The following is a 24,151-nucleotide window of genomic DNA, read 5'->3' on the forward strand; positions in this document are numbered from 1 at the left end:
GGGCAAATAAAACAACGGAAAATGGTTAAGAAAATGATGTAATAAGGTTAATAAATTAACACTTATCAGTACTCAATTGAAAATTACAAGTAAAAAAATTGGGCTTTGTAAGATAGTTTTTGTTGGGGGACCAGGACCCCAACCACTCCTCACTACATCCGCCCCTGAACGGATGTACATTTAAAGTGGATCAAAGGCCGACCAAGTTGTTCAATGTTTTTTAAGCCGAATTCACCGCTTCAAAATATTTGTGGGTTTGTTGGTTGATTTTGATAGAGAATTTTTCGGTTTTGTTGTGGATTTTGAGAGACTTTTTGGGTTTTTTTGTTGATTTCGAGGGGTTTTTTCCGCTCTTCTGTTGATGTTCCTCATATTTTTAATATTCTGGAGCACCCTCAAGATTTAGCAGATGCATCTTTTATAAACAAAAAAAAAGTTTTACTTACAAAAATAAGTTGAACGGGTGCACGAACCTGCTCAAGGACTCATACGTCTGCACCTGCTTGATTCCTACAGAAAGAAATCACAACACAGCTCAATCAATCGTTCCATTATCACTTGAGAACTTCAATATTTGTAAACTTAAAAAATCAAAGATGTGTATGCAGGAGCTTAAGGTTTTGTTTCACATTATTTCTTTTCATCTCTGGCTAGAATTTAATATAGTGATCAACATACATTTGTTTCACAATTTGTGTTTATTTCACATGTACTCGGTTTACAATGTGAACATTTTTGATGTGTTTGTAGTATTCACTTTATTGATTAACATATATTTTCTTCACAATGTGAAACTATTTTACGTGTATTTTTTATTTCACAAACACACCAAAAAGTTCATATTGTGAAACAAATATATGTTAATCACTACATTAAATTATAACCACTGTAAGAAAAATCATATCAAATACAAAAATATCACATGATACATGGAACAAACTTTTTTTATATCCTTGAAAATTTTAAAATAACATAGTTATTGGAGATGTCAGATTGCTACATATAGATATCTGGTATTAGTATACCAACTAAAGGTAAAGTTAGTGTTGGCTGGGAATTGTGTGTCATGTACCGACCACTGTGTATTCAATTTAGAAAGATGCAATCCCAAACCTGTGGAATGTGCTGTCGTGTGTGTATATATATATATATTATATATATATATATATATATATATATATATATACTTGGTATCACGTAAGACCAACTTGTTTTCGTTAGACTCTTGAGACCATTTTTTTTACGCTTGAAATTTCACGGCAAAACGCTGTAAAGGTAAAAAAAGCTGAACCTTTACAGCAAAAACACTGTGAAAGTTACCTTCACAGCGTTTTGCTGTGAAGTTTTAAGCGTAAAAACTGTTCTTACGGGTCTCACGAAAACATGCTAATCTCACGTGATACCAAGTGTATATATATATATATATACACACACACACATATATAGAGGTGGGTTATTATACAACCCTTTATATTTGTACAAACAATACAACTCAATCTCAACCGTCCATTTAATTTGATGAATATGTAATTTCATAGAAATTTTGATTGTTTCCTAATATAAATTATTAATCATAATTAATGAACCTTATTCATCTTTCATAAATATTTAAATCATAATAAAAGAGTTCTTATCATTTCCATAAATATTTCAATTTATTGGGTTACATTGATTATACAAATATGATAGGTTGCATTTGAAACAAACACTATCTCTCCATATATATATATATATATATATATATGTATATATATATATAAATATAAATCTTCATGTGGTGGTTGAGATCTATCTTCATGTTTTCTAGATTTTTAGTTTCTAAATAAAGAAAAAACAATATTATCTATGTACCATAATAACTTTCTACATTTTTATTTATGTATTTTAAGATAAACTTCTATTTTCAAAAATAAATGACTGAATTTTCAAATCTACCCTTGATTAATGCATAAATATTTAAGAGTTGATAAGTTAGATACATTAATCAAGGATAAAGTGGTCATTTGATTAATTAAAAACTATAATAATTGTTCAATTATAAAACTGTGTGTCATTTCTACTATGTACATTTATTTTTGTGATGGAGAAGGTATGTTTGTTAACTTTATAAGATTACATTCAGGAAACATAAAGAAATCTTGAATCATCTGCATGTCATTTTTAGGTTTTACGTACATTCGTGGTTGTCCAAGAATTAGTTGGTTCACATAAGCTGACCCGGAAACCAACGGTTGCACAAAACCGTCAAAACCCGACCAAAATCCATCAGGAGTGGCTCTATTCTCTTTCAAATGGATGAGAAAATTAACCGAATGGATGCGGATCAAATTATCACAAATTCCATTACAATGCGAAAAAAGCCGAAATACACACGAGAAATCATACGTGCGAGCAAAAGAAAATTCAACTTTTACGAAAAATACAAATTGCGGGTGTGGATGATCGAATGTAAATGAGGAATTGAAGAAACGATCAACGTCGAGAAAGAGCGACACCGGAAAGCAAGATCAAGAGAATCAACATGAGAACGCCAGCATAAGACCCGATCAAGGATCCCGACACGCGTTTGCAGAACGAGTTGTACTGTACACAGATCGCAAACCAGTTGACTTTGTTGTTGCCCTCGTGTGCCAACTGCACGATCGCTGCTGCCGCCGATGAGCCCGCCATCAGCAAACCCATTGCCGCCTGCAAAACACCATTCGAGTTATAAGTGTCAACATGTAACATCTCATGCCAACCGAATCAGATATTATCCCTTTTGTCCACACACGTAAAAAAACACGTCTAGTGGAGGAGGTATCCGGTCCCTTATAACGCAACCTTAGTTCTTCTCCTCAAACCAACCGATGTGGGATCTTACACAACCACCAAATGGTCATTGGCTCAACGGCAAGCTGGTAAGATCCCAACCTTCTTGGAGGTTAAAGGTGAAAAGTATGTGTGAGTTTTGCCGTATATAAAATTTACACACTTCAAAAGAAAAGTTGAGGACACCCGTGAGCTCAAGTGACAATAGATCGCAAATGAATATTTAACGTCATGAACTCAAAGTAAAACGCCACTTGAAAGACGGGTTTTCGGGACTAACCGTGTCGAGAAAAAGCAAGAGGACCCGACTGTTGACTGCATTAGCCTTCACGATGTGTAGGACGGAGAAAGCTAGCGAAAGAATGAGGTACACGCTCACTATCGAACTCGCCACCACGAAAAACCTGGTTTTATAGACAAATAGTTAGCACATATACTTTGTGCACTAGGGACTTGACATTCTCTTTTGTCTCCTATAAGGGGACATGTTGAAGTCCCACATCGACTAGACACAAACCATCAAACCTATATATATGTATGTGTGTGTGTGTACACATAGAGAGAGAGGGGTTCGCGGAAAACCTCTTAAAAATGAAAAATCGATGAACACCTTGGTAACTAGTCATCTGTATGGTATACACATATACATACAAGTAATTGAAACTCTTTCTTGGTTTCCGTGTACTTGTGCATGCACATGTGAATACATGACAAAATACTTGTATGCACATGTATATACCATTACAAATAAACGGTTACCAAGGTATTCATCACTTATTCATTTTCTTGTGGTTTTCCCTGAACCCGACCTGTATACATATATACATATATACATGTATGTATACATAGGAACCTCCCATCTCTCTATAAAGGCTCTTTTAGAGAGACTCAGAAAGGGTTTCGATATAACATCATAACATTAAAAATCAAGTAACTAAAACTTACGCAAAGGAAGGGAGATCGTCGAACTTTGCTCTAAACCGAACGAAACGAGAGAAAAATGGAAGCGTTTGATTGGTTGTAGCCATAGCGATCGCACCGGCTAGGGTTCCGGTGATGGCGATAAGCCTGAGGATGAAGTCAAGTATGCCAATGCCTCTATTTGCAGGTGGAGCAACACCAAGCTTCATCATTATAACTTCTCCTGTATAATTGATCAAGGGTTTTAGGGTGAGTGCATGAAATGGTGATATAACACACAGACACACACACACATATATATACATGCAGATATATGTATAATATTTGGATGATGGTGGGGCCCAGAAGGAAGTAGATTGATGATACCTGCCCTCACTTGCCATATTTTGAGGATATAACATTTGACATTTCTAATAATGGAAGGTTAGAGACTCCATCATGTTGGGTGCTTTTTGAGAAAGAGGAGTTGTTGTTTGCAATTTCAAAAATGGAAAGTTGGAAACTCCACATTCTTGGGAGGTATTTTTGCAGTGAGAGGAGTTGTTGGGTTTAGTTTATGGATGATGAGAGTTGTTAAATGGGAATCTTTGGAGAATATATTTTTATATCTGGATTAAGGGGCCGTTTATTAAATACTTACCTGGTAAGTGTTTACCGGATAAGTTTCCTTATCGGATGAACATGTGAAGGGTCAAGAATCTTACCGGATAAAAGCAATGAAAATGATAGAGAGTCTTACCATATAAGCAAGGATGACGACTCTTACCCAAGTAAGCACTTATCCAGTAACTTGTTGCATTCGATATGTTTTGATGTACTAAAATCTTACGTATCAAAATAAATTATAATGTTGAATCATATCGGTAAGCACTTATCGGGTAAGCATTTGGGTAAACGGTCCCTAAGTTAAATACACCACTATCTATGATTTGTTAAATACGCCTTTATATGCTGATATCATTCTCAAATGTATAACGATTTCAGGTTCGAATCCCACTATCTATCAACAACTCCATATTGATATTGGGCTCATTTCCATCATCTTAGTCTTGAAATTTGTTGGGCTAGCCCATTCAATTTTGACCCAACTCAGAAAAACATTGGAATGGGCCTATTCCAGATGTTTGTTGGGCCCAACCTAGAGATGGCTAAAATGGGCCCGGCTTAGAATCGGCTCGGGACTAGTAGGGATCGATATGTTTACAATCGTACCAATTTAATCGATCAACAATGTTTACAACTGTTCTAGTTTAATTGGTACCCATTGAAGTCGATTAGTAGTATTGTGCTAGGGTAAAATGTGCCGAAATAACAATCTATTTTTACAAATTTCTTAATCATGGTATTATACTTTCGGTTTTTCTTATTACAACAATGTATTTTTAAAATATTTTTTATTAGAGCATTGTATTTTCAAAAATTTATCCCTTATAGCATTGAGTAACCTTTTAAATTAAATTTATCCATTATACCAGGTTTTTTTGCCACCTTATCATTAACGTAGGCTGTCCACATGTACGATAGTGCTAACATGACATTTCTTATTATAGCATTGTACTTTTAAATTTACGTTATTATAACATCACCAATTTCTATTATAACGTTGTATTTTTAGTTTTAATAGTTTTATCATTTAAACATTTTAAATTTAATCAAATATGTTTGGTAGAAATTATTATATCATAAATTAAAACATGTGTACAATTCATACATCATTTTTTTATGAATATTTTATTTCGTGAAATAGTGATCTTTTGTAAACATTTTAACTTATGATCTTATAATTTTTAGTAAACATATTTGATTAAATTTACAATGTTTAAATGATAAAAATATTAGAATTAAAGGTACAATGTTGTAATAGAAATTTGTGATGTTATAATAAAGTAATTTTGAAAGTATAATATTATAATGAGAAATGTCATGTCAACAGTATCGTACATGTGGACAGCCTACATGAACGATGAGGTGACAAAGAAACCTGGTATAATAAGTAAATTTAATTTAAAAGGTTATCCAATGCTATAACGGGTAAATTTTTAGAAGTACGATGCCCTAATAAAAAATATTTTGAAGTACATTGTTATAATACGAAAAATTAAAAGTACAATGTTATAGTAAGAAAATTTGTATAAGTAGATTGCTATTTCCCACATTTTCCCTGTTGTACTATGTAATGAAAACCTGGTTGGTACACACCCATGATTTTTTTCAAGCGAGGGTACCTTTAAAGTTGATCAAAAGCCCATAAAAGTCGTCCGATGTGTTTTTAGACAAATTCCACTGTTTCAAGTCAACACTCCATCAACTCGATGCAGTATCACCATACGTAAAGGGATCAAAGAGCTTCACAGTTTGCGCCACTTAATACGTGCACAATAAATCAGTGATTTCGCATCGAGGGATACGACATATCGACTTCAATCAACGAATACTTTTTCATTTACAAAACGAAATCTTCATAACTCTGGTTCATTTTCCAGTCTTAAACCAGATAAAAAAGAAGACATTTTCATAGACGAAAAACCAACTGAAACAGACACACTGACACACTGACTACCATAAAAGCTGATCAATAGGTGTCTAAAGTCGCATCGTGGGGTTCGGTTCTAAAAGACCATGTGCACTCAAGCCTGTACTCAACCATTCACGACATACATCATTTTCTTGGTAAAACAGTGGATTCAAAACCTGGTTATTAACCATCTTTAACTTAACGAACCACCGTAAGAAAAAAAAAATACAAGCTTTTTACCTCCGGTTAATTGGTAAAACTAACAGAAAACAGCAATTTTGAACGGTGATCATCCATATTTATCGTGTCCCTAATCATTTTTTTTCCATTATTTATTAAATTTGGTAAAGATTTATTTTATGTTTTTAAATCACTTTAATATTTAATAATTTGTTTAAAATACTATAACTAAATATCACATAACAATAAAATTAAATATTAGGGGTTGTTTGTTTACCTCTTAATAGTTTCATTAAGAGATTACCTCTGAATCGTTAAAAGAGGAATCTTGTTTGGCAAAGAAAAAGTGTGTGTCTCTTAATAGTTATAAATCCATCTGAATGGTTTTGTATCCTGAGCATACCTTAACCATTCAGCACCTTAATTTCATTGTAAACGATTACCAAACAATTATATTTCATTTTGCACTATATCATGAGAGCCTCTTAATCATTCCGAGCACTTAATCATTCTGCACCAAACCATTCAGCAACTGCCAACACAACCTCTAAGGGGCTGTTTGTTTACCTCTTAATAGTTCCATTAAGATGCAACTTTTGAATCGTTAAGAGGTGAATCTTGTTTGACAAAAAAAAGTCTCTCTCTTAATGGTTCTAAAACCCTCTGAATGATTTTGTATCATGGGCCTACCTTAACCATTCACCACCCTAATTCCATTGTAAACAATTATCGAACAATTATATTCCATTTTGCACTATATCATTCCGACCACTTAATTATTCTGCACCAAACTATCCAGCAATTGCTAAACAATCTTTAAGAAATTATAAGTAATATGATTTAATAAAATAATATAATCATATTTTTCAAGGAAAAAAATAATAACGAAAACATGTTATTATAATTTTTATTTTTAAGTTTTTTGATTGATTTCGAGTAATTTTTTAAGCTTTTTGGTTGATTCTGATGAAATTTTTTGATTTTTCTGTTGATTTTTTCAATTTTTTATTTACGTCTCTTGTATTTTCGAGATCGCCTCTTGAAATTTAGCGTACGCGTCTTTCGTACACAAAAAAAATGTACTTACGAAAATTGATTGAACAGGTAGACGGGACTTTATTGAGGCTTTTATAAATAAATCTCTACATTTAAGTTAATAATTAATTTATCAGTTAACAACTAACCTATTAACTTTTTCCCACCTTAATAGTTTCGTTAAGAGGTAAATCTTGTTTGACAAAAAAAAATTTGTCTCTTAATAATTCTAAAATCTTTTGAATGATTTTGTATCCTAGTCCGTCCTTAACCATTCAACATTTTAATTTCATTGTAAATAATTACCAAACAATTATATTTTATTTTATACTATATTATAAATTTATTTTAATTATTATACATCAAATCATTCAGCTAAAATGCAAATGTGAAGAGAAGGATAGCCACCGACAGATACGACTCGTAGTGACGGACAGCCAATTGCATACCCCATGCACTAAACAACCTGAAAAGACTATTTGTCCCTCCCATATTTCCACTTTTACCCCCTTTATCTTTTTATTTTTATAAATTAATTATTATATTTATTAAAATATAAATATTTGATAACAAATATCCGCTAGGATAATTTTTGATAATTATTTAATAATTTTATAATAAAATAAATTGTATGAAAAAAATAACGTATTTTAACTCGATTCATGTGTTTAGGAAACGTAATTGGTTGAAATATTAACCGGTTACCATATTGATGTGGCGAGTGATGTGGTATCTAACTCAGTATTATTCGATGAAGCATTAACCAGATACCACATCACTCGTCCACATCAACATGGTAATCGATTAATGTTTCAAACGGTTACCTATGTACTTAAATGTTTAAAACTTTACAACTTAGATATCAAAATGAAAGTTTTGAAAGTACGTTATGCAAAACATGAATCAAGTTAAAGTACGTTATTTTTTTATGCAATTTGTTCTTTATAATATAACAAAACATTATTCATTTGAAACAAAAATTATTTTTCAAATATAAATTAAAAATAAAATTTAAACCAACTTAATTAAATGTCTGTTTGTTGTAGGTTTAATGAGATTAATATGACTCAAAGTTTGTTCTGTTAACTATACACGACTTTTTAATAGTGTCTTAATGATACAGGAAGTGACTTATTCAGCAAGCTTCTAGGAGTAAGCTTTATGCAGAAATCCCTTTCTATTAAGCTCCTCTGGAGAACTAGGGGTGGCCGTCTCACTCCTTTATCTGTTCATGAGGTGTGGCTATCCCTCCGTCCCAATGAGCCTGATGTCTACTGACATCATTTAGTCTGGTTCTCTCAAAGCATCCCCAGACATGCCTTCATTCTGTGGGTTGCTCTCAAGCAGCGTCTCAAGACGCACGATAAACTTCGGTTCTGGGAGGCCCATTCCGACCTGTCCTGTGCGTTCTGTTAGAATGGGCCTGATTTGCATTCGCATCTTTTCTTTGAGTGTCCGTTCTCTAATCTGGTCTGGAATGGTTTAAAAGCCAAGTTGAACCTCAATGGTGTCCCGGATAATTGGGTTGATATTATTGGTATGTTCCAGCAAGTCACCAAAGGAAAGACCATATGGTCTATCATTTGTCGCTTAGTGCTTGCTGGGACCGTCTACCACCTGTGGCAAGAAAGAAATAATCGCATATTCAAAAGCAAAAAAAGATCGCATATTACGGTGGGTAAGACAATTACTGATGATGTCTGGTCCAAGCTCCTTAGCCTGACCTTTAAGCCCTCCCCCAATGTTGTCCGGACTCGGCTTGCCTGGAACCTCCCGTAGCTGTTTGTGTTGTCTCTCTGTTTGTGTGAGCTCCTTTGTTCTCTTGTTGTTCTTGGTGCGGTCTAGGGTGTGCCTGTTTTAGGCCCCTTTTCCTGCCCTTGTGGTGTTCCCCGTTGCTTCCCAGTCTTGGTTTGGCTGGGCCCTTCCCTTGTGGTCGGCTTCTTTCTCTTTCTCTCTCTCCCTCTTCCTCTCTCTCTTCTTCTATTTCCCTCTTCTCTTCTTCTCCCTTTCTTCTTTCTCTCCTTTTCCCTCTTTTCTCGTCTTTCTTCTTCTTTGTCTCCCTCTTTCTTTCCCCTCGGGGTGCCTTGGATTCTGGTAGTTGAGGTTTCCTCCTACCTGAGAGCTTCATTGTTGCTGTTTTAGCGTTTTAGTGTTTTATCTTGATCTGGAGGGGTCTCCCCCTCCCTATCAATAAAAACATGTTCACTCCATCTATACAGACAGATTAATTCATATAAACAGACTAGAAAAGCAAGAGTGAGATAGACGCATGAAATAACTGTATAAAGTTTCAGGGTTTTAATTTCACCTTATTAGTTTAGTAATTTATCAATCTTGTTTTATTGTTCTGGTTTCTGTTTCGCCTCTTTTGTAGAAACAATTATTTATGTCCCGTTCAATCCCACAATTATTTATTTCCTGTTCAATCACGTCATGTCACAAAATAATATCGTACCAAATTTATATTCCATTATGTTCTACGTAAGGGTGTAAACGAGTCGAGTCGAGTAGCAGGTCAACTTGAGCTCGATTAACTTTTTCAAAATCGGGCTCGAGCTCAAATATTTTTTTCAATGTTTGAACTCGAGCTCGATGCTCGTTTACGAGCTTGAATTTAAGATCGATTAACTCGTTTATTTACTCAAACTCGATTTTTTTGATATTTTGATCATATAATTCGTAAATATGCTTACCTCGAAAAAGTGTATGGTCGAATGATTCGGCTCGTAAAGTTTACTCGAACTTTCGAACGAGTCGAGTCGAGTCGAACATTGGTGTTCTAGAGTTTGACTCGTTAAGTTAAACGTACTTTTTTTTATTAACCTGGATATCCAACCCGCTATGCGAGCCGACTAATCCCAGGGCGACCACCTGCTTTGCAGATAGCCCGAAGTCACCGCATTTGAACCTCCGTGGTCACAAGGGGATTTTTATTCCTCCTTGGATTTGAACCTGGGACCTCCTGGTACTTTTAACTTTTGGAGTCAAGCTCAAATCAATCAGGCACCACCCTTGTGGTTTAAACGAACTTTATTTTGTGTTCAAGTTCGACTCGAGCTTGATAATTATTATCTCGAGCTCAAATCGCTCGTTAAAACCTCGACTGGTTTACGCAATTAATTTTCGATCCATATTTGGAAGTTGGAACCGAGTGTGATTCCATTATCCGACATGAAGTGGGTCATAGATGGAGACACCCGACCCGTTTCACTTTGTGCAATATGAAAAAAAAAAAAGCTGGCTTCCATTTTCCAAATTTACAAGGGGGTAAAACTGCAAATACATCAAAATTGATGGTCTTCAATTTTCATTGTAATACACAACTATTCAAAATTTACATTTCACATCCTGTAGTTTCATTTTATTACATCACTCACCCTGGTATTTCTCTACTCTTTACAAGGTGCATAGGGCATACGGATTCAGGTTAATTTTTTGAATTGAATATGTAGTGTTATAAAGGTGTTTGCAGAGCGGTTTTATTTTTAAAAACCACGAACCAAACTGTATATGTGGTTAAAGTTTTTTTCAAATCACAAACAAAAACACATATGCCTTAAACTGCAAACGTTGCACTGTATTTTCTGTCTTCTGCATATAAAAGTTATGTATGAAAAAATGGAGTATATAGAGGACTAGTCACGAGAAAAAAGACGAGACGGAGTCAAAGGTTGGGTTTTCATGACTACATAACAGATGACTTGGCACGAGAGCCAAAGCTTGAGTCAAGAAGTGGGAAAACAGTCAAAGGTGAAAACTTCAAAGAACATAAGGTTTTAAACTGCATAGTTAGTTTGTTGCGATGTAGGCGTGTTACACAACAGGATGAGCATCCCTACAGTCCACACTATCATAGATAGAGATGCACAAATGGATATGAGAATCATGACTAACCCGACTAACTTACAGAAAGGATCATAACGGGGTCCGATCAAGGCCCAAAAGCTTGATCAATCCAACATTTTTCATTGAGAATTGATTATGCTTTTCTTGGAACTTGTAGAATTACATTTCTACCCCCTCATAATTACTAGTTTAAGGGTAATTATAAGAAACCTAATTTGTTGGGATTATTTTCTTTAACTTTCAAAAGACATTTATATACATGTGTGTATTCTGTAATTCCAAAAGAAGTAAAAAGGAATAACCAGGACAAATTAATAACTTTTTTTATTAACCTGGATATCCAACCCGCTATGCGAGCCGACTAATCCCAGGGCGACCATCTGTTTTGCAGATAGTCTGGAGTCACCGCATTTGAACCTCTGTGGCCACAAGAGAATTTTTATTTCTTCTTGCATTTGAACCTGAGACCTCCTGGTACTTTTGACTTTTGGAGCCAAGTTCAAACCAATCAGGCACCACCTTTGTGGTTCAAATTAATAACTTATGTACTAAATGACTGGTACAAACCCAAATTTCAAGACTAATATCAGATAAAGCTCAACGATGGATTGGCAGAACGAACTCAATAACTTAATTGGTTCTTTTGCATATTGTATAACCCAATATTGATCAATTATTTTCAACTAAAGGTTAAAAGATACATATTTCCATATTTTAAGGACTAATTTTGACTAATCAAAATAGTTGAGGGTCACTTTCTTTTATTTACCGTTAGAACTTGTAGAACCCATATGAACCCTCATTCATGCAGTTGAACATAATAACCCCAAATTAAATTCTGAATTCTTTTCAGAAAAACAGTGCGTCAATTTCATCATTAAAATGGTTCCCTAGCAACCGGTGAAATCTGTCAATCTCGTGAGCTCTTCTGAATGACACATGCCCCCTTTTTGCTTTCCAAAATTCGTTCATATCTCACAGAAATCCTCTATTTATTCATCCAAATTCCGATCAAAATCGTCAAAATCGCATCTAATTTGTTCAAGTTTTAGCTTATTCGTCGCCGGAATCACTTATGGGTGCGATTGGGGTTTTCGTAATGTGTTTTCTGGCGGCGATTGCTTTGGTTGATTGCTATTATGTAACGCCGTGGAGAAACGCTCACGCCACCTTCTACGGCGGCGGTGATGCTTCCGGCACCATGGGTAAGTACCAGATCTGTGGATTTTTCGTTCGATTTTGGTTTCGATTTCGTTTGATTTGAAATTGAATTTTGTAGGTGGGGCTTGTGGGTATGGGAATTTGTACAGTCAAGGGTATGGTACAAATACAGCTGCGTTAAGTACAAGTTTGTTTAACAATGGATTAAGCTGTGGAGCTTGTTATGAGCTTAGATGTGTGAATGATCCACGCTGGTGCCTTGCCGGAACGATAGTGGTCACCGCCACCAATTTCTGCCCGCCCGGAGGGTGGTGTGACCCCCCCAATGCTCATTTTGACTTATCTCAGCCGGTGTTCCTTCACATTGCTCGGTACCGTGCCGGAATCGTTCCGGTTTCTTATCGGAGGTAGGGTTTACGTTGGCAAGGGTAATTTCGTATATTTATACTTCATTCGTCTTAAAATAAATGTCGTAGGTCATGTTGGTGAGGGTAATTCCGTCATTTTAAACTTCCTCCGTTCTGAAATAAATGCCGTAGGTCATGTTGGCAAGGGTAACTCTGTCATCTTATATTCCATCTGTCATAAAATAAACGTGGTAGGTCAAGTTGGCAAGGGTAATTCTGTCATTTCATACTTCTCCGTCTTAAAATAAATGTCTATAGTGAAAAAGCCAGATAGTTTTAGTAATGGGTAGTCGTTAATTATATTTTTTAATTAATTAACTAAATGACAATTTTACCCTTCATAATATATCAGTTATTTTTTTTTGAGATGGAAAATAGACAAATTTTAAAGACAAACTCAAATAAAAATATGAGATAAGGGGAGAAAACAATTTTCATTTGTGACTGTTTTTTTGCCGTACACAAACAGTCTTGAACGTTTAACATATGGAACAACATTGTATAAACACTGCATTTTAACACTTGTTTCATATACGAAACAAATTGGTTTGTAAGTTTGTACGATTTATTGGGTTTGTAAATGATTATACGTTAGGACGTAATAATAAACTGTTGTCAAGGGTAATATCGTCTTTTGACGTACATGCATGGCTTCATGATAACAAGCATTTTTCAAGGGGTTTGGCTTGTTGGCACCTTTGAAGTATGATTTATGAACGATGTTGTCGACTGTCAAGGGTATTTTTGTCTTTTTCTGCTTCACATGGTATTAAACATATCTAATGCATGGCTGGATGGCAAGAGTTGATATGAAGGGTAATGTTGTCCTTTCACATCAAATACCACTATCAAGCTTGTTGTCGAGGATAGTTTCGTCTTTTTGACAATCCATGCATGACCTTGTCAGGGGTAGTTTCGTCATTCTACATTGAGCACCTAAGTAAAAACTCTTTTTCGTGAATACATTTTTTAGTCCATATCTTCTTGTTCTTACAATCTTTATTTTATAATCATTTTAAAATATTATTTTTATTTATTTTATAATTTTTTTTTTATATTTTCATTTTCATAAATGGTGGTTGTCCGGTTAGCTTCGAAGTGTGGCAACCATCAAGGATAGTTTCGTCTTTTTCACATAACATACATGTATATTAAGGGTATTTTTGTCATTCTACATAACTATTATACGTGACAATTTGTTTCGGAACATCCCCTATGCTTGCAAAAATCCAGAACAAAGGATATCATGCTTGAAAACAATGAACACTTTTGCCCAAACATTTTGAAGTTTCCCATTTTACCCTTGTTCTGAAAGCCCAAAATAAAATTTATCACAACAATGAAGATCAATTCCCTTTTAATTAAGCAACTATTACCTAGGAAATGTGAAATGACATTTTTGACCTTGTGATGTAGGGTACCTTGCAGAAAAAGGGGCGGCATCAGGTTTGCAGTGAACGGGCACTCCTACTTCAATTTGGTGCTGATCACAAACGTAGGGGGTGCAGGGGATGTGAGACATGCGTACATAAAAGGCTCGAAAACCAGATGGCAAGCAATGTCAAGAAACTGGGGGCAAAATTGGCAAAGTAACAGCTACCTAAACGGACAAAGCCTATCTTTTAAGGTCACCACCAGTGATGGTCGGAGTGTGGTTTCATATAACGTTGCCCCTCATGGTTGGGCTTTTGGTCAAACGTTTTCTGGAGGGCAATTTCGATAAAAACCCTTGAAAGTAGATTTTCGACACTGATTAATGGCGTTTAAAGAAAATGTTGTAGCTTTACTGGATCCAACTCAACTCCCAGCGTTAATACGTTGGAAATTGGTCTGGATGCTTGTTTTAACAAGATGTGTTGTTACCAAGTGTTAATATCTTGGAGAAATTCGATTGAATAGGAGGTTTTAATGGTGTATGCGAAGCTTGAGTGTTTAGGATCTTGGAAATCTGGTCGAATGACTAGTTTTGATAGATCTGGTCGTTTTATAATTCAGTTACAATTTTTTGCAGTTAATGTGTTAATGGGTTTATTGTATGTAAAATAAGAGGTTTGTGGTGCAATTACCGAAGAAAAGGATCAAATGTATAATAGACGTTTAGATATTGTTTGGCAAAAATAAGCTAGTTTATTTTCTAGGTAGTACATGTTTGGATGCACATAAGCTAGCTTATTGAAATGCTATTTGAAGTAACGTTTTAGTAGCTTATTGTCATTTTTTACAATTATAACTCTCATTAATATTAATTATTATTTAATTATAAATAGATATTACTAAATTTTAAATATTACTAATATTAATTGTTAATAAATATTAATTGATTTTAATTAATTTTAATTTTATATTATACATTAATATTATTTACAATAGCTATTAATCACATCAATTGTTTTCATATTATCATTTTTTTAAACTAATATTCAATATATTTAGTTATAAAAACATAAATATAACAGTTTTAACAATGTTTATGTAACATAAAAATTAAAATAAAATTTATATTTATTTTGTTTCATAGATAATAAAAATGTATTAAATAATTTTAATAAAATATTTAATTTAATTACGGAATATATTTTGTGAAAAATTATTAATTAATTAGGATATGTAAGGTAAACTTTTTTTATTTTTATTCATATAATATGTAATGGTTATTGGAAATCATAAATAATATATTTTTATAAAATTTGTTTTTACAAATCCAAATATTATAATCTACACTATATTATAAAACATTTGACAAAAAACCCTTAAAAACATTTTTTATGAATTAAGTATTGTTTATTGATTCATATTACTTAAAATTCAAGATCTCAAGTAAATAGTGCGTAAGTACAACTAATTAAATCTTCATTTTTTAGTCCATTTAAATAATTGCATATAAACATAATTAAATGCGGAATTAATTTAAATACAAAAAAATCTAAAAATATAATTAGGATAATTATTGAGTTCTAATAGAAAATTTAATTATTATCTTTATAAAAATTTATATTATTAAACCAAAAATAAATTACTTCATTATTAATTTATGATTAAAAAAACGAATTAAAGAAATTACAAAAAAAAAATGAAAACTTGTATATAGTTAATTTGGTATGATATATATTTTTTTTCAAAATTTTATGATATTTTCAAATTTATATTTTATTAAAAAATAAAAACATTATTGTATTCTTAAAACCACATAAAATTGTGTTATATCAACAAAGACAGAATAAATAAAACATTAAAATCGAAATGTATATTACTGCATTATAAGGGTATCCTTCTAATAGTAAAAATAAAACTTGTGCATGTGAAACCTCTTAAACTTTATAAAATTAACAAATAATCAACTAACAATTATGAAACAGTTAGTATTACTTATTAATGTTTTATTGTTATCGTTCTTCAAAATTGTATTAATCCATACTATATTATAAAACATTTGACAAATACTCTTAAAAACCATCAGGGTTGGTCCTGGGCATGGGCGACATTGGCCTTCGCAAAGGGCATCTAACCCTAGCCTTACATTCACCCCGAGTATATGCTTCAACAAAAATTAGTATCTGTTGAAGATGCATGTTTTAAAACAGTTAGTATATATTTTTTAAATCGACTTTAAACCATAAGGGTGGTGTCTGATTAATTTGAGCTTGAGCTCAAAAGGTCAAAAGTGTTTGGAGGTCCCAGGTTCAAATCGAAGGAGAAATAAAAACCCCCTTGTGACCACGGAGGTTCAAATGCGATGCCCGTAAAGCAGATGATCGCTCTAGGATTAGTCGGCTCATATAACGGGTTGGATATCAGGATTAATAGAAAAACCAGTAATAACTTTATAAAGTGAGTTGGTGGGAAGAAGAAAAAAAGGAAACTTCATAGCAAAAGCATAAAGAAGACCAGGACTTGTTTTTCTTTATCCCTTCCATGAAGTTAGGCAACCAAATCAATATTTGTTTGGTACAAGTATCTACTTCACTATTAATTCTATAAATTATGTTTTAAGATATGTATTTTAGATATGTAAAATATATATTTTAAAATACTGTTAAGATATTATTTGAATGTATTTTTCAAAATAACGATTACGATTTTAAAAACTTGTAATAAGATTAATAATCAGTTAACTAAAATTAAATCAATAGTAAGGTAATTTTATATTTATTTTAGAATATCAGTTTCAGTGCAACACGTATTTACTGGTTTTAAAAAAAAAAAAATAAAGTGAAGCACTACAAACCTGATTATTTTGATTTATAAAGTCGTTATAAGTACTTTTTATAACACGTCTAAACGCTTTTAAAATGCATGTTTCAGGCCATATTTGCCTATTTGGTAACCGTAAAGTACCCTTATTTTTATGTTTGTTGAAAAAACCTGATACATAACCATAAATGTGGCACATGATTGGTTTGAGCTTGGGCTCCAAAGGTCAAAAGCGTCTGGAGGTCTCACGTTCAAATCCAAGGAGGAAAAAAAAACTCCCTTGTGACCACTGTGGTGACTCCAAGCTACCTACAAAGCAGTTGGTTGTCCTAGGATTAGTTGGCTTGTATAATAGGTTGAATATCCAGGTTAATCAAAAACAAAAACCGTTACAGTAAGTCATAAACCAACTTATAAGTTGTACTTTTTATTCATTACTTGAAGTAGTGTTTCAATATGTTTTACCTTTTTTTTTTCCAATTATGTCCTAATACTTTTTAAAACTGATTTACCGAACATAATTTGTTTTATCCTCTAAATTATTAATCAACAGCTAACAGTTAATTTATCAGTATAAATACAATTTGAATAGAAGTTTGTGGTAAATGGTCAAGGTAGGTCAACACCATTTACTAAAGAAAAAACAAAGGTATATAATGAAACAATCAAGAAACTTCATCTAATTTTCCAATTCAAACCATCATTTCTTCCCAAAAACACACACAAACAATCCCTTTACTTGTTGCTTATAAAACCCACACATCCTCCATTATTTATGCACTCAAACTCAAAACCCCTTTCTCACTTTACTAACATTCATTATATTTGTTTAATTTCAGTAAAAAGAACGTCAAAAATCAGTATCATGACGTTCATGATAGTTGAATTCATCCGATACTTCTTGCAAATGATATGCTTCATCAATTCCCAACTCGGGTTTTTCTCAACCGACTCCAAGATTCAGGTCCATAAGAAGAATCAAGATTCCATATCGTCCAAAAGGGTGTCTTCCTTCGCAGACAGAAGCATACAGAAAGATGAGGTGGAGCTGGTGATGGAGAATCTTGGAATCTTTTGTCATTTTAAAGGCGAGAAACTGGTGGAGAGTTTGAATTCTAACGACCTGTTTAACATGTTTGAAGAAGAAAGGCCGAGATTGGATGAGGTAAAGGGTGCTTTTGATGTTTTTGATGAGAATGAAGACGGGTTTATTGACGAAAAAGAATTGCAGAGAGTTTTGTTTGCTCTGGGGATGAAGGATGGAGCATCCATGGATGATTGCAAGAAGATGATAAGAATGTTTGATGATGATGATGATGGTAGAATAGATTTTGATGAGTTTGTGAAGTTTATGGAAGATACATTTTGTTGAATTATGTCTCTTCTGGTTTTCCTACGCGTGTTTTTAAATAACAGTGAAATCATTCTTGTATAAAGACTTTGAAATTGTATTAAAGACTGACAGACTACAATAAAATTGGCTTTATAGGATGTCTAAAATATCAAAGCGTTCTAATTGAATACTTTATAAAACTTAAGCTTATAGAACCATATTTCTGAAGACCATGTTTAAAAGTGTTACAATAGGTTTATAGAACGCTTTTGAGTATTTTAACAAGGTTTTTCAAAACATTTATAAAATAAAAAGTCGTATTAACTATTTATATGACACTTTTAAAAAAATGTCTCATAAACCCATCTTTTTATAGAACATTTTTTCAAATAGTGTCGCATAAAATAAATAATATGCTATTTTATTTTACGTCATATTTGTTTATTATATTATATTAATTGAAAAAGTGGTTGATAAAAACATATTTTTTACCATTGTAACAAGTTTTTTAAGACATTTTTGAAATAAAACATCATGTTCGCCTTTTTATATGTAATTATTTAAAAAGTGTTTGATAAAAAACATGTGTTCATACGACACTCTAAAAAAATGTGTTATACAAAAAGTTAATATGATACTTTATTTCAGAAGTGTTTTAAAAAACTTGTTATGACGTAAAAAACGTTATATAAAGTCATTGTAACATTTTTACATAAGATGCGCAATTATTTGCTCTTATAAACTTAATAATTATAAAACAATCTATTATTAGAACATTTAGACATACTAGAAGGGTACTTGTGTAATGCACCGTGATACATCTTGATTTTAATGTTCCGTTTTACATCTTGTCTATGTTGATATTATAATATGGTTTTGATAAAACAATAATGTTTTTATGTTTGAATGAAATACAAATTCGAATATCTCATAAGAATTTGAAAAAATATATTGATATTAGTATCAAATTAACTGTTTAAAAGTTCACGTCTTTTGTGTAATTTCTATAATTCAAACTTTTATTATAATTTAATTTAGATTTAATAACAAAGTAATTTATTTCGTTTTAATAGTATCAATTTTCGTAAGAATATGATTAAGTGTTCCGTTAGAACTCAATAATTATCTTAATTATATTTTAGATTTTTTATATATAAAATAAAATGTTTTATCATGTATTTGATTATGTTTATGTGTAGTTGGTTACAAAAACTCAAATGAAGATTTAACAAGTTGTCGTTACGCATAATTTACTTGTAATCTTGAATTTTAAGTAATATACATCAATAAACAGTACTTAATGCATAAAAAATGGTTTGTAAGAGTTTTTTTGTCAAATGTTTTATAATATAGTATAGATTTAACGTCTTATAAACCTGATTTTATTGAAATGAAAAATATAAAATACGCAAAATGCTGCGGTTGTAAATTTAATTTTTAGATAGAAACGAATAACTAGTAATTATTAAAAAAAACCCCAGAAAAACCGGATATAATCATGGAGATTGTACTTTGTAAAAACGATATACACTCACGGGGCAACACAAATCAGCGACGAAATTAGGATTTTTGTCGAACGGTTACACCTTTAAGCATGGACGGACCTGTAGTGGTGCAAATGGTGGCATGTGCTACCGTATTATTCCTCCATCGAAGAGTAAAAAAATTTTAGGTTCGTGAAAGATGCAACCGTATTAATCTGTTGTGCGTCACCGTATGTATTTTGAAACTACAATGAGAACAAGTTTTATATGGTAGAGTTGGTTTGCAAGACTTTTATTTCACCCCAAACCCAAGTTCGAATCATGTTATTGTTATTTTCTTAGTCAAACGGTGTCACCGTTTCAATTTTTTTTATGTATATTTGGTTTTTTATAGTCAAACGGTGCCACCGTTTGAAATTTTTTCCTTATAGTTTTTTTCTTATAGTCAAATGGTGCTACCGTTTGAAAAAAATTCTGGGTCCGTCCCTGCTTTTCATTGTTTGTAAAGTTGTCCGATATTTTTTACCTGAATTCCATTGTTTCAGGTGATTTCTTTGAGTTTTTTTGGGTGCTTTTGAGAGATTGTTTTCGGGGTTTTTTTTATTGATTTACAGATTTTTTTTTTTGTTTTTTTGGTTAAGTTCGAGAGTTTTTCGGTTTTTTAGTTGATATCCCTTGTAAAATATCTGGAAATACCCCTTAAATTTTAACGTACAAAAAAATTGTGTTTCTAAAAATTGATTAAATGGGTGTACGAGACCCGTTGGGGACTTTGTAGGTCCGCCCCTGACACAAATCAATAGATCCAAGCACTTACCACTACGCCTAAAGCAATTGCTGGTGGAGAAAGCGCAACTTATTTTTTTATAGCGTAGCAGCGAACACCACGTTTCGATTTAAGAAGATGCTGGTCAATTACCCAACGTTCTACTCTAAAAATTAATTTAAAATAACATGTATAATATTATATTCAACAACTATGTTAAAATAGAGATTTTGAATATTCTTTTAAATAAAAAATATTAGAGCGTATGTAAAATCCTTCTAGAGAACACGCAAAAATAATTATCATAAATGATAAATAATTTTTTTATTATATTTCTTCGTAAGAAACTTTAAAATTAAATATTTTGAAGAAAATAATACTATTTTATTAAATGTACGAAATCTTTTAATAATATAATTAATGTTATAATTTTCAAAAAGTAGAAAAGTGTAAATTGCTTGAAAAATTAACGTACTTTAACTTTATTATTATTTTTGGTAACGTACTTTAAAAACTTTCATTTTGGTACATAAAATGTAAAGTTTTAAACATTTAAATATCCTGGTAACCGGTTGAAACATTAACCGGTTATCATGCTGATGTGGCCAGTGATGTGGTATCCAACTCAGTATTATTTGCTGACGTGGTTAGTGATATAAATTTTTAATCTAAAATTAGTCTTCAACTGGTTACCCGAGTACTTAAATGTTTAAAATTTTACATCTTAAGTACCCAAATGAAAGTTTTAAAAGTACGTTACCCAAAATAAAATTCAAGTTAAAGTACGTTACTTTTTCATACAATTTGCTCAATAAAAAACTCTTGAAGTTGAATACATTCTTTTTAAAAAATTTAAAATTTAAATTCTTTTTAAAATATCTGTTAAAAATGCTCTAAAATTCTTGAAACTTCCTTAATCCATTATCATCAAAACCTTTATAAGGTTTGAAAAGAAGTCACATGTCATAATTCATGAGACTTGACTTCTACTTTCTTTCTTTTCCTTTTTCGCTTCAACGATCTGCTAAACTGACGAAATCAGTTTACGTGTTATATTTTTCGTTTGAAAATTTGAAATTCTGCAAGAAAAAACACAGACTTACGTCAAAACGTTTAATGGGAATTTCTATTGTTTGTTGTTAATATGTCAGTTTGCATAATAGATTGAATATCCAAGTTAATAAAAAAAGGAACATGATAACAGAGTTAGAAATATCAGCATGATATCTATACTATATTATAAAGCATTTGACAAAAACTCTTAAAAATCATTTTTTTTATGCATGAAGTATTGTATATTGATGCACATTACTTAAAACTCAAGATTACAAGTAATTATGTATAAGTACAACTTATTAAAGCTCAATGTTTGAATTCGTCTAACTAACTATAGATATATATAATCACATGAAGGATAAACATTTCATTTTAAAATATTAAAAATCTAATATATAATTAGGATAATTATCGAGTTCTAACAAAATAATTAATTATTATCTTTATAAGAAAATTATATTATTAAAYCAAATATAAATTACTTCGTTATTTAACCTAAATTAAATTATAATAAAAAAATGAATTAAAAAATTACATAAAAAATGAGGAATTTTAAATAATTAATTTGATACAAATATTGATATATTTTTGTCAAATTTTTATGATATCTTCAAATTTATATTTTATTGAAAAATAAAAACATCATCGTTTTTTTTAAATCAAATAAGACCATATTATAACATCGATTGAGATAAAGAATAAAATAAAATATTAAAATCAAGATGTATCTCGTTGCATTGCGCGAGTACCCTTCTAGTAATTTAAATAAGCGTAAATTGAATTAAAATGAAATCCACTTTGTTTTACTGCTTATTTTGAGGAATCAACTTTAAAAAATCTATAGCTTGGGACATAATAATCGAGATAAACAAAAAGTATATAATTTTTTTTCCACCAAAATAGGTGAACACAAATCAGAAAGATACGATAAGATTGATAAATCAGTAAATTACTTATGTCAAATTAAAACCTCATAACCTTCTGCAATTCTCTCGTTTGCCAACCTCATTCTCGTCTCTCCAACCCTGTCTAGTTCCAACCGCTACATAAACACGAATTAAGTTTCGTATTCGATAAGTATATCTATCTCCTTACCCACCGAATTAAAGCAATCTTAGAGTCCATGGACTCGACACACAGGACAATTTGTACTTATCTTGCCCCTCTAAACATGACAAGAAAATATGTTTCTAGTATCAGCCTTCATTGAAGGGGGCTTTTTAGATTTCCGCATTAACTAAACTTGGGGGCCGTTTAGCACGGCTCCAACAGAATCCTAAGTTATAGACACATAGAGGAGGACGACATACGTTATTAGAGGAGAGTTACTGTAAAGACACAACTTCCACCCTGTTGGTTGTAGTTTTAGCCTACCCGCCAACGCGCGGATAAATAGGGCAGGCGAAGCGCGAAGGGGGTTGGATGTCTGAGCGGTTGAAAGATTTGGCCTTGAAAACCGTCATAATTTACCAGGTTGGGTATTTCAGGGGATGGTGAGTCGCCTATTTAGTTGGTAATTTACCTGGCTCAAACGTTGTTGATTTGGTTAACACAATACAATATAGATTAAGAATAGCTGAAAGCCCACCCATACTCATCTCCGAAAACAAGATCTGAGTCAACCTCAGAGTCGATATTGAAGGTATACAGTTCGTCAGATCGGATATATGAAGTGGAATAGCCAGATGCAAACTGATGGTACCAGTACAGGGTGCAAATAGGTTACTCAGATGAGGTCTTTCATCCAGTAATACAGAGGTTTCATATATTTTTAGCTGACGAGAATAATCTAATTCTATATTAAAATAAATTTTTATTTATATTAAAAATAAAAATTGTATAAATAGTGTAGGGCCCACATATAATATATATATATATATATATATATATATATATATATATGAGTGATCATATGAAAACCGCCTTCATTTGTGTAAACCGTGCAAACCACCTTCATCTGTCGATTTCATTGTTTAATCTTATGAAAATTTTTCATGAAATTGTTTAATCTTGTGAAATTGTTTCATATAATACTTTTTTTGATGAAGTTGTTTCATATATGGTTGTGAAATTGTTTCATATAATACTTAATRAAACTGTTTCATGTATTTCTCTAACATTAATGAAACTGTTTCATGTATTTCTHTAAAATTAAAATAATGAAGATGATAATATCTATGATTAACACCCTCCACAATAAAAATGATTAATCAACCTCTCATAATTACAAAAAAATGAACAAAATGAAAAATTATGATTGGTTGAATACGGTTTGTATAAATTGAATGGTTTGCATTTGATCGCTCCCCTGTCTATATATATATATATATATCGTTTCAGCCCACTCGGAGAATAACACAATTACACACGTCTACACCTCCAACATTCGCAGCAGCAGAGCAGCAGCTATGGCGTTTTGCTCCTTACTTAACGTCTGCGACTATC

General features: G+C 32.1%; 3 protein-coding genes across 3 annotated transcripts; 2 read left to right on the forward strand and 1 right to left on the reverse strand.

The window, feature by feature from the left end:
* Nucleotides 1–2,472: 2,472 nt before the first annotated feature.
* LOC112513049 (casparian strip membrane protein 1) lies at nucleotides 2,473–3,941 on the reverse strand. Its single transcript, XM_025119172.1, has 3 exons — nucleotides 3,757–3,941; nucleotides 3,092–3,215; nucleotides 2,473–2,688 (listed from the first exon to the last, which is right to left on the reverse strand). Exons 1-3 carry the CDS (start codon nucleotides 3,939–3,941, stop codon nucleotides 2,473–2,475), a joined length of 525 nt encoding a protein of 174 aa, XP_024974940.1.
* An 8,267-nt stretch (nucleotides 3,942–12,208) lies between these two features.
* LOC112512052 (expansin-A10-like) lies at nucleotides 12,209–14,946 on the forward strand. The gene is made up of 3 exons (XM_025117845.1): nucleotides 12,209–12,513; nucleotides 12,588–12,876; nucleotides 14,293–14,946. The coding sequence occupies exons 1-3, from the start codon at nucleotides 12,384–12,386 to the stop codon at nucleotides 14,597–14,599; spliced, it is 726 nt and encodes a 241-aa protein (XP_024973613.1). The 5' UTR covers nucleotides 12,209–12,383; the 3' UTR covers nucleotides 14,600–14,946.
* A 2,942-nt stretch (nucleotides 14,947–17,888) lies between these two features.
* Nucleotides 17,889–18,514, forward strand: LOC112513739 (probable calcium-binding protein CML45). The gene has a single exon (XM_025120092.1). It carries the CDS (start codon nucleotides 17,933–17,935, stop codon nucleotides 18,437–18,439), a length of 507 nt encoding a protein of 168 aa, XP_024975860.1. The 5' UTR covers nucleotides 17,889–17,932; the 3' UTR covers nucleotides 18,440–18,514.
* Nucleotides 18,515–24,151: the final 5,637 nt, after the last annotated feature.

The sequence above is a fragment of the Cynara cardunculus genome, assembly GCF_001531365.2.
Source record: "Cynara cardunculus var. scolymus isolate 2C chromosome LG 5, CcrdV1, whole genome shotgun sequence".
In the NCBI taxonomy this organism is placed as follows: Eukaryota; Viridiplantae; Streptophyta; class Magnoliopsida; order Asterales; family Asteraceae; genus Cynara; species Cynara cardunculus.